This window comes from Olea europaea, chromosome 13 (genome assembly GCF_002742605.1).
Source record: "Olea europaea var. sylvestris chromosome 13, O_europaea_v1, whole genome shotgun sequence".
NCBI lineage: Eukaryota > Viridiplantae > Streptophyta > Magnoliopsida > Lamiales > Oleaceae > Olea > Olea europaea.
Genome location: NC_036249.1, coordinates 3594908 through 3613423, shown reverse-complemented (window position 1 = coordinate 3613423; position 18516 = coordinate 3594908). Strand labels below are relative to the sequence as shown.

At 31.3% G+C, this 18516-nt stretch overlaps 2 protein-coding genes across 2 annotated transcripts; one reads left to right on the top strand and one right to left on the bottom strand.

Moving 5' to 3' along the window:
* Positions 1–4036: 4036 nt before the first annotated feature.
* LOC111408316 (mitogen-activated protein kinase kinase 9-like) lies at positions 4037–6014 on the top strand. Its single transcript, XM_023038087.1, has 2 exons — positions 4037–4308; positions 5594–6014. The coding sequence occupies exons 1-2, from the start codon at positions 4037–4039 to the stop codon at positions 6012–6014; spliced, it is 693 nt and encodes a 230-aa protein (XP_022893855.1).
* A 5579-nt stretch (positions 6015–11593) lies between these two features.
* LOC111407299 (BOI-related E3 ubiquitin-protein ligase 1-like) lies at positions 11594–13091 on the bottom strand. Its single transcript, XM_023036708.1, has 3 exons — positions 12831–13091; positions 12397–12748; positions 11594–12301 (listed from the first exon to the last, which is right to left on the bottom strand). The coding sequence occupies exons 1-3, from the start codon at positions 12884–12886 to the stop codon at positions 11738–11740; spliced, it is 972 nt and encodes a 323-aa protein (XP_022892476.1). The 5' UTR covers positions 12887–13091; the 3' UTR covers positions 11594–11737.
* Positions 13092–18516: the final 5425 nt, after the last annotated feature.

Below are 18516 nucleotides of genomic sequence, written 5' to 3'. Positions count from 1 at the left end.
GTTGAAATAACGAAATAACGATTAAAAAATAATTTTTTAAAGTGAAAAATTGCTAACAAACAAAGCTTTTACAATTTGAATAGAATTGCGCGCTCAAACTTGAGGTTAGATATATCAAATTGGATATAACTAAAACATAAATATATTTAAAATAACGAAGTGGAAAGTTTTCTTGCTGGTCACCCATCTTATAGGTTTCTTTCATGTTAGTCTCCAAATTTTAATTTATTGAAAATTGATCATATACTTTCTTTTTTATTACAATTTCACCAATCTATTAACTAACATGATCAAACTGATGGTCTCTCCCGTATGTGCGTGGATGGTTTTAATGACATGAACCTAATTGTTATTTATGATAGAATTAAAATGTCAACATGAGTTTTACTTGCTTTTGCTTAGGAACGGTAGTGGGTGGGTCGAGGGTGGCCCATCCCAAACGAAGAATTAAAATATCATCATCTATCATTCCAGTTTATTTATCTATGTATTTTTTATATTTTAAATAAAATATTTTTAAAGAAAATAGACATGAGAATCGTGTTCTCATCCCAATCCCAATTCACAGAGGCACAAGATGACAAGGCAAGTTACATTTTGTCATCCCTACTTTTTGCCTCTCTTCATTTGAAACTAGCTTAAACAGAAAGCATCTATCAAAGGAGAAGAAGGGAAAAGTGTTGACGAATAAGGGAAAAATGAAATTCTCTTTTGGGGTTACAATTACTAATGAAGTGTTGATAGAGAAAGAAAAGAGAAAATATTGTGATTAGTCTGAAATAAACTAAAGATTATCGATAAAAAAAATAGGAAAAAAATATATTGCTTCTATTAGACCCTATTCGGTATAATTAAAATTTAAATTAAAGTCAATAATTAATTTTAACACTACATTTCGTGGAAGTCACAACTTTTTAATAATACATTCCATCAATTTTTATTAAAATCTACTAAAAATTTAATTTTAACTTCTACCAAACATGACTTAATGTAACTTTTGGCTGCAATTGACTTTAAAAAAATATTTTTGCGTATGCATCATTGAGCTATTTTCTTTGTCCCTAACAGGGCCACAGCCTACATACAGTAGGTTGTCCCTTTAATTTATAATTACTTTTTTAAAGCATTTAGGAATAAGAATATGAAGATTAGGACAACCACCAATTTATAATTGCATTGTAATGGGCAATATTCATCTATATGAACAAGGACAAAGAGATATTGGAAGATTGATAGGAATATTTGGATATGGCCGGTGCGACATTTTGAATTATGAATTAGGGGTTGTTTGAGCATCGTTTTTCTTAAAAAAATGTATTTTGAAATAGTATTATGATGAAGAATATACGGTTAAAAATAAGAAAAAGTTTCGAACTTACGTGTAATATTATTTTATTGAAAAAATTGTGGTTAAAATTATGTCAAATCACTGTTAAATAATGTATTTTGATAAAAAAATGGGGCTCAAAAAAGGGCTTGATAGGAAATTAAAGTCAATAAATAATAAAGAAAGAAACTATGGTACCATGGATTGCTTGTTCTTTTTCTACGTTTGCTTCCTCCATCTTAATTGCACTCAATGAATACTTGGATGTGAGATTGCGTCTCAAGTGCGGTACACTTATCTTGGTTGATTTAACATATGTATTTTATGTTCTTTGACAAGCAGCTCTTGCTTACAGATTTGTTGTTATAGTTTAAGTCCAATCTATTATTTATATGTTCAATGGAATGCACAAGTACAGGAAGAAGCACACTCTAATTTTTCAACTTTGATCTAGTGATTGACATGGAAGGTGGTGTCCAATTCTATAGGTAGAATCTAATAATGTACGTGAACCCAGTAAGTAGTTAACATGCTCATTTTTCAATCTATGTCCATTCTCGATTCTAACCCCGTTCTCTCAACGAGCTATAGATCACTATACTTGGTCACTATGCATGTGGGATGGAAAAAACCCTCCTAATTCAATCTCAATGAATACACATTTTGTTTTAAGTCATACCAGACTAGCTGAATTTGAGAAGCGCTAAAACAACTTCTAAAGTAACACAAACAAAAGTACTGATTGAACTAGGAGAGTCGGGTCTAAAAGAGAATTCCTTATTTCTTTCCCTTGTGTGCCTATGTTCTTTTTTAATATAGCACTTTTTGATTTTTTAAAATGAAAATTAATATTCAACTCAGATTACTTAATATTTCGAATATCTTGTTATTATTCATGAAGTAATTTCATCTTTTATACTAGCATAAAAATAAATTTCCTATATTCTCGAAACAAAATAATTAATTGCATCCTTATTTATAGAGTAATTATTAAATAATTATTTTTTCTATATACTTAATGAACCCATAAGTTTACGCTGGACAGTGCACACTATCAAACGGGACTACTCGGTCCAACAAGAAGTAAAAAAGCAGAAAATGAGCCATAATAAATGGGCTAATACAATTGGTCCATATATTTGATACCACCAATTATGGGGATTCTGAGGGACAATTAGACCCAATTCAATTCTGCCCCATTTTTTTGTTACTTGGCATTTAATTGACAAGTCATCTCAACTAAACTTATATCCATTCATTTAAAATTATATGTCAATTATTGTGAATGTCATCAAGACTGGTGTTAAGCACTCGTAGTACTAGTTAAGGGTGTATTTGTCACCCATTATTTGCAAAGAATGTATTATGGAATAGTGACCGATATTGAAATGTATGATTAAAAAAGATGAAAAAAATTTTAATTTATGTATAATATTATTTTAATAAAGAATTTGTGGTTGAAAATGAGTACTATAAAAAAAAGAATAAAAAAATGGAGAGAATGGATGACAAACAGGGACTAATATTACCCTGTCTTTATTTGAGATTGTTGCCAACGGCAACCAGCATAGTTTCTCGAATGATAATTTTAGTTATCATTGCATTAATGACGAAAATAATTGTTAAATCGAAACATTAATTAAAACACAACAAACAATATAATAAATTCTCGAGGAAAAGGCTATCCAAATGCTCAAACTATCGCAGCGGAAAATATTCTTTTCTTCGTCTTTGTGAAATTACATAAGCACGACAATAAAATAAAAAATTATCTGGCAGAAATTAGGTAAAAAAAAAAAAAAAAAAATCTTCAATCCAAATTAGAAATTATTTCTATAACGTATTTGAAAAAAGATTATATAAAAATACAGAGATTATTAGTCTATCTTCTTGATAACGCAAAAACCAGGAAAAAAATTAACATAAACATATTGAGAATTAGCAAATTGAAGCATTCTAAAATGCTAAATTTCAGGTTGTTTTCATTCGATAAATTAATACACATAAATGCTTAGTAAGTTGAATTAATGTGACTCTAACTAGTACAAAATAAATGTCAATTAAGTACATTGACTAAGGACATTATTACAAATGAAAACTAAAGTTAGGACAAAAGTGGAAATCCAATGTTTCTTCACCATCCACACTTTTTATATAGGGTGATTTATAATTTATATTTCGCACCATAAATTTTTTCTATAATTTTTTTTTATAAATACACACATTGCATAAAATTTATTAAATATTTATTCATCATCCTACTTATATCTTTAACCTTTTACTTGATCATATTTTTATCTTGGGTAAATAGCACGAAACGTTCTTACATTTCATGATTTTTTATGAAAAATGTTTATACCTTTCGTTTTTTGGCGCATTTCATCCCTACATTTACATTTTCTTGTCCAAAATATCATTTTCATCATTTTTTTCAATAAAAGGCTATAAAATGACCAATATACCATTCTATTTAAATTTTTTAAAAAAATAATTGCAATCATAGTCCCAATTTTTAAAAAAAGTTCAAAAGAGTCCCAAACAAAAATAAATGAATATTTGAACTCCCACAAGATCATTCACAGAGATTTGAAGCCGTCAAATATATTAGTAAACAGTAAAATTGAAGTAAAAATTTCTAATTTTGGAGTCAGTAAAATCATGCACTTGACATTAGATCCCTACAATTCCTACGTTGGAACCTGCGCTTGTATGAGCCCGGAAAGATTCGACCCAAATACATACGGCGGCAATTACAACAGGTACGCAGGTGATATATGGAACTTAGGATTGACTCTACTGGAACTGTTCATGGGTCATTTTCCATACTTGCCGGAGGGGCAAAGACTTGACTGGGCTACACTTATGTGTGCCATATGCTTCGACGAGCCACCGAGCTTGCCAGAAGTGCATCAGAAGATTTCAAGAATTTCATTCAATGTTGTTTGCATAAGGATTCCAGTAAATGATGGAGTGCAACCCAGGTGTAATCACATTCTTTTGTGAGAGATATTGAACTGAAATCAACATGAGGAGATTAATTTTCGATGATTATGGCCAAAAATCTGAGGATAACAGTTTGGGGAACTATTTGTATATATAAAAGCAGAATTTTCGAGATTTTATTTCTTTAGTTTTATCTGTATGTTCTTTCCTTCATTTTCGAGGATTATGTACTTTTTATTTTTTTGTTTGGGACTCTTTTGAATTTTTTTTTTAAAAATTGGGACTATGATTGCAATTAGTTCTTTATTTTTTTAAAAAAAAATTAAATAGGATGGTATATTAGTCATTTTTTAGCCTTTTATTGAGAAAAATGACGAAAATGATTTTTTGCACAAGAAAATGTAAAGGTAGGGATGAAATGTGCCAAAAAACGAAAGGTATGGACATTTTTCACAAAAATCATGAAAGGTAGGGACGTTTCGTGCTAATTACCCTTTTATCTTTAACATTTTATTAGTCATAATTTTTTATCCTTAATCGTGGTTTTCATTCAAAAAGTATTGTTAATGTGCTTTAAAATGAGGATCAAATATTTAATCGCAAAATACAGAGATTATTAGTCTATCTTCTTGATAACGCAAAAACCAGGAAAAAAATTAACATAAACATATTGAGAATTAGCAAATTGAAGCATTCTAAAATGCTAAATTTCAGGTTGTTTTCATTCGATAAATTAATACACATAAATGCTTAGTAAGTTGAATTAATGTGACTCTAACTAGTACAAAATAAATGTCAATTAAGTACATTGACTAAGGACATTATTACAAATGAAAACTAAAGTTAGGACAAAAGTGGAAATCCAATGTTTCTTCACCATCCACACTTTTTATATAGGGTGATTAATAATTTATATTTCGCACCATAAATTTTTTCTATAATTTTTTTTTTTATAAATACACACATTGCATAAAATTTATTAAATATTTATTCATCATCCTACTTATATCTTTAACCTTTTACTTGATCATATTTTTATCTTGGGTAAATAGCACGAAACGTTCTTACCTTTCATGATTTTTTATGAAAAATGTTTATACCTTTCGTTTTTTGGCGCATTTCATCCCTACATTTACATTTTCTTGTCCAAAATATCATTTTCATCATTTTTCTCAATAAAAGGCTATAAAATGACCAATATACCATTCTATTTAAATTTTTTTTAAAAATAATTGCAATCATAGTCCCAATTTTTAAAAAAAGTTCAAAAGAGTCCCAAACAAAAATAAATGAATATTTGAACTCCCACAAGATCATTCACAGAGATTTGAAGCCGTCAAATATATTAGTAAACAGTAAAATTGAAGTAAAAATTTCTAATTTTGGAGTCAGTAAAATCATGCACTTGACATTAGATCCCTACAATTCCTACGTTGGAACCTGCGCTTGTATGAGCCCGGAAAGATTCGACCCAAATACATACGGCGGCAATTACAACAGGTACGCAGGTGATATATGGAACTTAGGATTGACTCTACTGGAACTGTTCATGGGTCATTTTCCATACTTGCCGGAGGGGCAAAGACTTGACTGGGCTACACTTATGTGTGCCATATGCTTCGACGAGCCACCGAGCTTGCCAGAAGTGCATCAGAAGATTTCAAGAATTTCATTCAATGTTGTTTGCAGAAGGATTCCAGTAAATTATGGAGTGCAACCCAGGTGTAATCACATTCTTTTGTGAGAGATATTGAACTGAAATCAACATGAGGAGATTAATTTTCGATGATTATGGCCAAAAATCTGAGGGTAACAGTTTGGGGAACTATTTGTATATATAAAAGCAGAATTTTCGAGATTTTATTTCTTTAGTTTTATCTGTATGTTCTTTCCTTCATTTTCGAGGATTATGTACTTTTTATTTTTTTGTTTGGGACTCTTTTGAATTTTTTTTTTAAAAATTGGGACTATGATTGCAATTAGTTCTTTATTTTTTTAAAAAAAAATTAAATAGGATGGTATATTAGTCATTTTTTAGCCTTTTATTGAGAAAAATGACGAAAATGATTTTTTGCACAAGAAAATGTAAAGGTAGGGATGAAATGTGCCAAAAAACGAAAGGTATGGACATTTTTCACAAAAATCATGAAAGGTAGGGACGTTTCGTGCTAATTACCTTTTTATCTTTAACATTTTATTAATCATAATTTTTTATCCTTAATCGTGGTTTTCATTCAAAAAGTATTGTTAATGTGCTTTAAAATGAGGATCAAATATTTAATCGCATATTTGCAATATTATTTGTTTCGCTTGTTCAAAAATACAGTGAATAAATAAGTCTTTTTTACTCTATCTTAAATAGAGTTTTGGAAATAAACCATTATTTGGAACATTTTATGTTGATTTGAGAATAAAAATGCGATGAAAAAAGTTTGAAACATAAATGTGATAACATATAAAGATTATAAACATTTAATGCAATTAAAATGTAGATAAAAATTGAGATGTGAGTATATTTTGGCCTTTTATATATTGAAAAATTTATTAAGGGTGCGTTTGATTGCAAGCATGAAATTTATTTGAAATTTGTGTGGAAATGAAATAAATTTCAAACAATTCAATTGCTTATAACTTACTTATATGAAAACTATTAATTAAATGTGTTTCATTGATTTAGTTTTTAACTTATAAAATATTATATTTTTTTATTTTTTATTGGTAAGTAGATGAGAGAGAAAGGGATAGTGAATTACCTAAAAATTATAAATCACCACTTCTTAAAAGAAAATATTTTCCTTTAGTTTTGAGGAAAATATAGTTACGTGATCAAAAGTTGGAAAATATTTTTCCATGAAAAAATTGTTAATCAAATACCCCAAAAGTAGTAACTTGGATAAAAAAAAAAGAATAACATTTTTTGTGGAAAATAAAACCAATCAGACATATTCTAAGTGTTTGTTTGATAAGTTTCATTAAATTTTTATCGTACTTTAATTTTAAGCTCTCATCTTAGGGACACAACTTTGTCAACCGTTCATACCATACTTCATGAATTTTTATTAAAAGTTTTATTAGACAAGCCTAAGTTACGAATAGATAAAAATGAATAGTGAGATAAGTAATTAGTAACCGTAAATTCTACGTAATATGTGAATAACAAAGTTGTTTTGTCGATTATAAATAGATGTCAAACATGCACTTAACCTCTCTTATTCTTTTCAACCTCAAAACGGTGTATGTGGGCCCCGAGTTTATACAGAGGAAACGTGTTGCAATACTGACGACGCGATGTCAATTTAAAGATGATGGACTAGTAGATATGTGCCCCCAACAATAAGATACAACCAAGAAAGTTACGGTTCACATCACGGGGCCCCATACTCACTCGTCGGATCAATGCATTTATTCCGGGTTTTGACCACATCATCTAATCTAAACAATTTGGAATATAGAAAAATCATTAAAGTGGACAACTTTTGCGACACATCTTTCCATTTCGACCTTAAAATGGGCCCACAACGTTTCATCATCATTAGTCTGAAGACAGAAACATGGGCCAAGATACTCGGACATTTCATCGGGTCAGTTGGGCCCACTATTGGAATAGGTATAAAGTACAATAAATGAGTTGTTTTGAAGGAAACTTTGTTAGGTTGGCACTTTCATAACGTGTACATGTTGTCTGACCTAGAATAATTGATATTTGATAATGTAGGTAGAATTTTATCATATAGTTCAATTTTTATGTAATCGTTACGTAATAAATCCTTGTTTCGTATCATCAAATTAATCATCAATTTAGTTTCACGTCGGATGTTAGTTTATCGAGTATTATCTAATACGATTTACCAAAACGTTCACGACATGTATAACGTGCCCTTATATTATAACTTAACATGTGACAATTCAGTACCTCATTTTGATTAAAGATGAACAAAAAATTATTTGAATTTAGAACTTCACAATAAAAATAAATATGAACAATAGTAAACAAAGCTTCCTATGCAGTTCCTTAGTCTTTATCTTGCTTTTTCCGAGTTTCGACGTGCATGGCAAGACTTTTAAGCAGTGGAATTTTTGGTTTCTTTTACTCTATTCACACGTATACTTAGATTGGACCTTAATAAATTCTATACTATGATTGACCAAGAAAAAATTTACCCTTGCACCATTTGTGACCATACAACGTTAATTTGTCTAGACCTTTTGAAAGCAGTGCAACGTTTGTTGTAGATTTTGACCAATTCGTGGGAAGAGTCTCGACGAATTATTAGAAATGTATAGAAGTATTGTCAAATTTACACACACACACATATATATAATTGTATATTATTGACACACTTGATAAGAATTCAATTGAAAATTATATATTGGACAATGAAATTTGGAGGAGTTTGAAACTTGAAGGGATTGTCTAGTAGATGAGATGTTTTGTGTAGTCAAATTAATTAGGCCACCCAATTCCATCCCCACCACCTCCACCCCCATCCCCACGCTTACGCTTTCTTGAATTTTGAATATGTTATAAGGAACTTTCGCGAAGACGATAACTATTTTTTTTTTGCTACTTTATTCCTAATGAGTTGTAAATCACTAAAATATTCTAGATGTTCATTAAATTTAGAATTGCGGAATTCGTTTTTATAATAAAAAGCTGGCCACTCGTAATATAGACTTTTATGATACTATTAATGATTCGAGAATGAAATTATAGATAGTAGATGAAAAATGTCAAATGAACATAATGTTTAATACAAAGGACGACATCACACTCACAGTCGAGGTGTGGGTTCAGTGCCAATAAAACAATGCCGACCTCCCATGTAAGTGTATTGTGTCAATTAATATGTCAAACTTTGTGATAGTATAGCATGGTTGATGGTAGATAGATAACGTGCAGTCCAAATTTATTGCTGAATTGTTTAACAAAGCCCCATAAAAAGACGAAGTAAAGACGACACGCACAAATTCATAAGGTTTTTGAGTTAGTGATAAAATGAAAAATTGACCCCATTGAGTGGGTCCCACTTACATCAATATTTTATGTGGGTCCCGCTTATATCAAATTTTCATGTGTGCCCCACAATTCAGTGATGCATAACTATCTGCCATCTTTATTCTGTCTATCTTTAAATTTGGGTCTTTATGATATACGTTGACAGATAACTAGCAAACATATTATGAAAGGGATATTAAGCACATACGATTCTTCCAACTAATTCCAAACTATGATAAATAAAAATAAATAATGCGATAACTGAGTCACGCATTAGACTATTATTGTAATTACTTTTCATGTAATCAAATCCTACATTCAATGATAACTTTTTAACAATCAATACGGGTTGATATAGGACGTGGGATAAGGGATAAAAAAATTTCTCGCTCCAATCACTCTCCAAATTCATTTAAGCGATAAAAAATTGTGTAGTACGAATTCAAATTTAATATTTACGTAAACGTGTAAGCTTAAATATCATTACAAAGACAAGGCATCCACTGATTGAGCTCCTTAAATTCAATAAGACCGTCCAAATTGACATTGAATTTTCTATCCAATAACCATTATTTTATATTTGATCAATGATCTGTTCATTTTGTCTTGAAATACCTTATGATAACAACATCACGTTAAATAAAAATAAAACAAGTGAGGTTATTTTCACATGTGGTGGGCTCATTGAGCCATTAACTTTAATCAAGCCGAATGCACCGGACTATTGATTTCCATTTGGCACGTGATTGTGACATTTCAAATATCAAATTAAACATATCTTTCTCATAATTAAGAGAAGAAAGCCTATAAGGTATGTTCTTACCAACCAAGCCCCATTATCATGAAAATGTCGAACTTGCCGTTTCATCAAATGAGTAAAATAAAGAAAAAAAATATGATTATCTCAATTAATATACATTATGATTGTTTCATTGAATAAGGAAAAGATAAAGGTCAGAAAGTTTGATTCTTGGAAAACAGTCGGTCCATGTGCACATATAAAATTTTCAAGAATCCAAAAAAGTTTTGATTTGAAGAGGAAAAGATAAAGGAAGGTAATGGGAAATTCCTAGAAACCAGACCTTGGATCTCTTGTACCCATCATTACTTCCGACAAAACAAAAACAAAATTTAGATATAAAAAATAAAAAATAATAAAAATAATAAAAAGCCCATCAGAATTGAATAAAATAACATGCATGTGTCATTTATATTAATTAATTTTATGTAAACGCCCCCGGGGCACATCTTCAAGTGGTAAAAGGGGAGGGTGGAGAAATCCATCTTTGTTTGAAGCTGCCGCATCAAGAGTTCGAATCCTGAAATATGGATTTGGCTCTTGGGTAAGTACAAGTGTATAAGCAGCCTTTCACCTTGTACTCTTAGATGCATAATCTGCGATTTACCTCCCTCACGATACTCCAGGACAGAGGCGATGGAGGACCCTTAAGATTGGGGTTCAACCTTTAATTTTATGTAAACTATTCTAATAAGCAACTAATTAAACAAAATTATAACAAGGGACATGGATTTCAATATGGTACTTGAAATGCTTTAACAAAGTGTCAAAGTTGCTTTCACATCACCATACATGCCGGAAAAGTTAGGAAATTGTTTGGTCCATGCCTTTAATTATCTGTTTTGGAATCAAACTGCTAAAAAATCGACTTTTTCAGCACCTTCGCATCTCACCTAGCATGCCATGTTTTGTCAAGTACCGCCTTAACCATTTTTTCATAAAATTCAGATATCTACTTGATTCCCAATACAAGAGGCTAAGTGCTTCGTATACTGGATTGAAAATTACTGAAAGTGATAAAAGATGAGATGCGTGCGGACAATTTGTCTGTTATCCCGTTCAGTTCAATTTATCTCATAGTTGCAATAAGTTGTATTGTCAAGTACCGATCTAATTGAATTTATCATGAAACAATTTCAATATTTATCAGGTTACGTGAAGCTACTCATGTTTGGTATAATAAATTAAAACTCTGATCGAAAGAGACCAAAGATGAGAATCTTGGAAAAATTTAGTAATTTTCTATTTCGCTTCAATTCAATATATAATTTCAATAAGTTGCATTCTCAAGTACAGGCCTAACTATTGAATATGCCCACAAACCCAAAGCGAGAACCGTTTTAAAAGTGGGATGCCCGGCAAACGTCGGCCACGAAACTGCAACTCAATATATGCTGAACAACTTTCGGCTCTTTTTCCTTTTTGCTATCAAAATTAAAAAAGTAAACCAATGTCGACATTGTACCCTTTAATACATTTTTCTAGATAAGTGGTCATTGACTAGACGATATAATAAATAAGATATGACTAAAAAAGAAATGCAATTAAAGAATAAATAAATTACGTTAATTCGCTGAACAAATTTACAGTAAGCTAAATTTTCATCAAGAAAATGTACAAACCAAAATGTGTAATTACTGTTTTTTATGCTAATTTCTGACATGGCCTTTGATCAAGTAGACGTGTTAACGTGCAAAGTGGCAGTCATGGCAGATTTACATACGGGGCAGGATTGGACATGGGCGGTCCCACTCCCACAAATGTTGCAGAGGCAAAGATGCCTACATGGCAGCAACAACACACAGGATTCTCTCTCCCCACACCTCCGACACATCCTGCCACCGCATTCCGCCACCGTCCGACTCCCATATTCACCTTCGACTTCCCTACAATCACTGTTGCCACAGCAAGACTCAACGTCCTCCTCCACCGCACCTCCACCGCCAGCGGCACCGCCGGAGAGGCGCTCATCACTAACGTGTGCCAGTACTTGTTCGAGATTTGTACGCAGAGAGTTGGCCGTAGCCTCATTTGTTTGTGCTAAGTTACGCAATAATTGGTTTTCCATAAAAAGACTCTTCACTCTTTCTTGAAGAACCAAATTCATTTTCCCCATTCTCTGTAACTGATCTTCCTTTTCCTTTAGTTTAATCATCGCACCTTCTCCTATTGCCGCCATCAACAATCTTGCTTGTTGCTTTTGCTTCTCCTCCAGTTCCAATTTAATCCTTTTCGTCTGAAAATCACCATAAAATTAGATCAGAAAACTAAACGGTAAACCGCAAATTCATCCAAAACCCACAAATCTATAAAATTTATACCGATGCTTACATGTTGGGAAATAATGCTATCAATCTCCAACTGGTATTGCTGGATTTGAGGCAAAACTTCTTCACTGACAAAAGATGGAAACTGAGAAATGCTATTATTTTTCTGGGGTGCACCGAAATTAGATGTAGCATAAAACTGATTCATAGATTCTCTGGAGCGCTTTCTCGGAGCCGGCGGTAAGTTGTATGTGAGTCCACTATCCGTGTTCACAGAAGTTTTCGCCGGAGCCGAATCAAGAGTTTGATAAATCGGCAATAAAGTTTCCGGCATTGATGAGGGCAAAGGCACCGCCAATGATCCCATCTGGGTACTGTACGCAAAGGCGTTTCCCTGGTTGGAATTCACCAAATTTCTGCAGATATCAAAAACACTCATCAGAAAAAATAATTATAAGCGTGTTTGGTAAATGAATTCTCAAAACTGATTAAAAGTACCTATTGGGTATGAATTGTGAAGGAAAAAGATTGAAATTCCTTGCTTCGACGGCCATAAGAATCGAAGTTTTTTTTCTTCTACAGAATTATGTGGAGAGATGCATGCAAGGGAAAGAGAGGTGGCAAAGGCAGACTAGGGAAAATGAATGGGTTTGGGATTATTTAAGTACCTGGTTTAGTGTACTATACAGGTGGTCGTCAGAAAATAGGAAAGTCAAAGAATTCTAGAGAGAGAGAGAGGAGTAAAACCAAGAAATTTATTATTAGTTTTCGTGAATTGAGGAGATGAGGTATGAGTCTGACAGATTCATTTGTGTACTAAATAAAGAAAATAATGTTGAATTCCTAACGCAAAGAAAAAGGAAGTTAACAAACGCAAATCTTGTTGGCCTCGCATTAATTATACATTTGTATATATCTCCAACTTTCTAACCATAAATGACCCACAATTAAAGCGGCACTCACGGTTTTCCTATTGCTAACAGCAGACTTGTAGGGGCTATTGTGGAAATTAGGAATCGAGTAACCTTTTAGGTAGAGGTGTCTAAATGCGCCACATCATGATAAATGTTCGTGTTGGGGGACCGGCTTAGGACGTCTCGAGTAGAGATTTAATAAAGAATTATGTAATTTATAATTGTTCACTGTCGCAGTCGTTTTACGTAACATATATGTGATAGTAAGTGATTTGTTATATAAGGTAATAAAAAGCTATCACATTAATATATCAAATTACTAACCACCACATATATATCACATAGAGCGATTATAGCTATGAATAACTGCAAATATCATTACTCTTTTATAAATTAAAGACCAAGTTGGTGAGACTTCTTGAAGAATTAAAAGTTAATTCTAAGCATATTTAAATAATTTTTTTGCCTACTTTGGGTTTGTTTGGCAACATCTCTGTTTTGCTTTTGCTTCTTATAAAGAATTTTTTTTTGAGTAAGTGAACTCAGGCTAAACATTTTTAAAACTAACCCTTTATCTCATAATCAACTTTTGACTTTTCAAATACCCTACCAAACAAACCTTTTTTCTGATTATAAGAGTTTCTTGAAAAACTTGGCAACTTTCTAAATAAATTCTTCTACAAAAATTTTGCTAGATGTTGGATACTATTTGCGTGTTTTATTTCTTCTATTTTTGCTAATGTGGAGATAATTTGTATTTCAGCTCGAAATGTTTAAAAAATAATGTTATGGGTCGGGCTTCATTCCAGTAATTACATGAACTTGAGTGATTCCATTTATGAAATACACCTAGTGCAATGAGTTGTCCCATATATTGAAACATCTAAAATGACATACTCGACCCTCAAGCCTACTTGTGTAACTCTATCGATCCAAAGTCACTATATAGAGTGCTGGCTGAATTTGATCGAATATACAAAATTAAAGAAGCTTAAATTCCATTCATATGAAATTCTTAAGGTAATAACTAACTACAATTTTCTACAATACTTTTATATTTGTTTTACACTATAAGCAATATTTCCTTTTGATTATTTCTTTATACAAATATTCAAGATTTAGCAACTTCGAAGTGGTAGATATTGTGGTAATGCAAGTAATACATACCAAATGTGAGCTTTATATCAGGAGCAAAACATGAATATTGTAAGTTTAATTCAGTACCATCACACGTGCTTTCAACGTGTAAAAATTGTAAGCTTGAATTACGGGGGTTTAACACAACGAGTATATTGGATATGTTTCATACCCAAAATAATGATACTTAAGTAATCGTATTAATATAATTTATAAAATAATTCAAAGTCAAATATAAATTCAGTTTTATGTTCATAACTAAAATTCATTATTATTATTCATGAGATTATCTTTTCCTTATAAATTGATTTACAAATTTATTAAACGAAAACTTGGTCAATCGTAGTGAATGTAGCAGGGAAAGAGTCCATTCAAATGTGACACACGTAACACGTGTGTGGTGGCTCATATATAAACAAATTGATATTTAAATATAGATTTAGATTGCCACGTTGTGGACCGGATTCACTAATTGGGTCGGACCCACTGCATCCCGTTTCATTTGTAGTTTCCCCGTTTCGTTATCTTGTCCCCATACCTTAGCAAGTGGTATTCTGCACGGACAACCTTTTATGCGTTACAAATAATTGTGTGCACGAAAAGAATAATTATAAGACATTAATCTATTTAATTAATTATTACGCTGATGCTAATTATATTACAATGTATTCATTCCGATTAGAATATCAAAGATAAATATTGAACATGAAAAAAAGACCAAAAATGATACGATCTGATCTCTACATAGCCTGAAATAGAATTTAAGGGGTGATTTCGTAATTCTTTATATATGAAAAAGTATTGTTAAGTATTCCATATTCTATTCTCATTGAGGTCGAACATAATCTTGTTCTCGATCTATAATTATCCATTTAGTGAGGAAGGACTGGTGATTATCCATAGACATTAATCTATTTAATTAATTATTACACTGATGCTAATTATATTACAATGTATTCATTCCGATTAGAATATAAAAGATAAATATTGAACATGAAAGAAAGACTAAAAATGATACGATCTGATCTCTACATAACCTGAAACAGAATTTAAGGCGTGCTTTCGTAATTCTTTATCTATGAAAAAGTATTGTTAAGTATTCCGTATTCTATTCTCATTGAGGTCGAACATAATCTTGTTCTCGATCTATAATTAGCCATTTAGCGAGGAAAGACTAGTGGTTATCCATAGACATGTACCAAAGTACAACCATTAGTTTGTATGGTTGCATGTGACGTGTAAATGTGCAATATTAGGTTTGTCGAAGCAGCATCTTTAGGTGGCAACAGTGTAAAAAGAGCATCATTTTTACTTTTTCTTTTTTCAAGCGGAAAAGCACTATTTGATCTTGTAAGTGAATATTATTCCCATAGCTTTAAGTTAGTCTCATTTTCTATTATAAGCAATTATTCTTTAAATGCTTTTCTGTAATAATTATATTTTAACCTGCAGAGAAAATTGATTGCTCTGTTGATAAAGGTAGGTCAGCTCTAAACATTATTAATGAATATGTTGGCCTCCGATCATTCAATTCGGATTAAAGACACCCCTTGAACATGACCCATCCATGACATTGTTTGCCACGTGTCCATCTTGAAGGATTAGTTCGCCCACAACAGATGAGTTCAGCCCTTTACTTAATCGAGCTTATTTGACGAGGTTAGCTAAATGAATGCTTAAGAAGATACTCAACTCTAATTGAACAACAATCATTCAACATCAAAGGATTTGTCTTCCAACCATCCATGATCGTCAATGGATAATAAGATAATGTAAGTAGACGACAAAACCTACAACCCAAGTAATCATTATGAAACCATAGTAGACCTGACCCATCAATCGAAAATTATTAATGTGATAAGTGGTATAATAATCGAGATCAACTTCTTTATTTAGAAATTACTGAAGTATCCGATAATTGTAATTTCTTCTTTATATATAAAGGGTAATCACTTTTCATAGGGCATTCAAAATAAAAATTACATCTTATTAATACATTTTACATTTTCATACCTCTTTTCGAGTTCAAATATAGTTTAGATTCCAACCTCACCACTTTCTCGACTCTTTATAATTTCTTCTACGTTGAGTCGAAAGGTGCTACGTCACGCTTTGAAGCCAATATTAAATTTAAAAAAAATATTTAGTGTACTGTTTCAATTATAATTGTGACGATAAAAACGATTGATGGGCTTCGTTCCCTAATCTCCAATGATTCCAAAACAGACCACGAGGGTGTCTTCTTGTAGCACTTCCACACTAGCTAAAATCAAGTTTTAAATGAGAGACAACGTGTAACAAATTAATTTGTTTATTACCTGAATCTATATTTATTTATTGTCAGATCAAAATTCAATTTTAATTTTATATGAGGTCTAGATGAGAATTGAAAAAAGCAATATCACCTCAATCAAGGGCATTAAAAGGGGCCAATTTTTTGGTGGCACCTAACTAATGATATCGACCCCAAGATAAACGTTGCTCGTCATAAGTTACTATTACTTATAATTATGCCAAAATAATCAATTTTAGACTTGCACAAGATCCATTTTGATTTTCTCTGAATTCCACTCTGTCTTATCGTGAGAATCATTTCAAGATTGATGATGGTCCAAACAATTCCCACTAGCACTAAATGAACCACAATTGTCGAATAAAAGTTAAAATATCCCTTAAAAGAAGCTGCTTAATTAAGCAACGCCATTAAAGTATAATATCACGGGTTGGTTCTTCCTAACATTGATTAGGCTTAAAGTGAACGGGGCAGGAATATTATGACATCTATTTTCTTTGTTAGCACATCTCTATTACTTAGTCAAATAAACAATAAAATATCCATTACAAATTTGAAGGTATACCTATTTTTCCTTTTATTTTATTTTTGTGATAGGATAGGCAAAGCATAAAACGTGTTTTGACTCGGATTATTTGTCACGTCACGATATAGTTTAAGTGAAACAATAGAATTCAATATCAAAATCTGTGTATTTCTCAAATAAATTAACGGTTCAAACATTTTCTATTCGAAAAGTAAATTCGACAATTTTTTTTTTTAATTGATAGCTTTAAATAAAATACCATTAAAAAATCGTGAATGTTATTGACTTGTACGCAGTATGTAGATTTAGTCATAACGAAAATAAAAATATTGTGGAAATGTAATCAAATTGAAAAGAAAAATTCATAAGAAGTTTAATGTTGAATGGCCTCTCTTAGAACTTCAAAAGAAATTTCTAAATCCAAATAATTCAACCAAAACCAAGGAAAAATCGACATGGCTTTGTACAACGTATTGCGGTTTGATTGGATGAGATTATAATTAGGTGATTGTTGAATAGATTAGTTGCCATTTTTATTATTTTAAATACAAAAAATAATAATTATTATTATTATTATTTCCTTGTCTTTTATGTATGTTTTCTTAGCTTGTTAATCTTGACGTTTAAACTTCACATTTTGATATTTATTCATGTAAATATTGACAAACAATAGCCGGCTAAAATCGTACTTCTAGATTACGCATACTACCTAAAATGGAAATTTCTATTGTTCTCAATAACAATATAAACTAGACTTCTAAAAATGGATTTATATTTTAAATTCAAAATTTTTTTTTGAAGATTGAAATTGTCTGGTAGGGGTGGAGTAAATTTATGAAGGAAAATCCCTATGCTATTTATCCCTTTGATAATTCATATTGTCCTCATCGATAGTTTCACTCATTTTAGTTATTACATCATTCATGTTTATCGAAATTCGACTAAAATCAAACTTTTAAATTATGCATACTACCTTAAATGGAAATTTATATTGTCCTCGTCTAAATGTTCACTAACAAAAGTATCGACACGACTTTATCCACTGTAACACCTATTCAAGATACTTAATAACAGTATCGACTGGAATTCTTAAAAGGATTCTAAATTCTAAATTTCTTTTTAAAGATCAAAATTGTACGGTAAATTTCTAAAGGAAAATCTCTATGCTGTTTTATTCCTTTGATAATTCATAATATTCTAATTGTTGGTTTCACACTTTCATTTACCACATCATTTCATGTTTATAGAATTCAATAAAGACATTCGACTAAAATCGAACTTCCAGATAACGTGTACCATATTAGTGGAAACCCA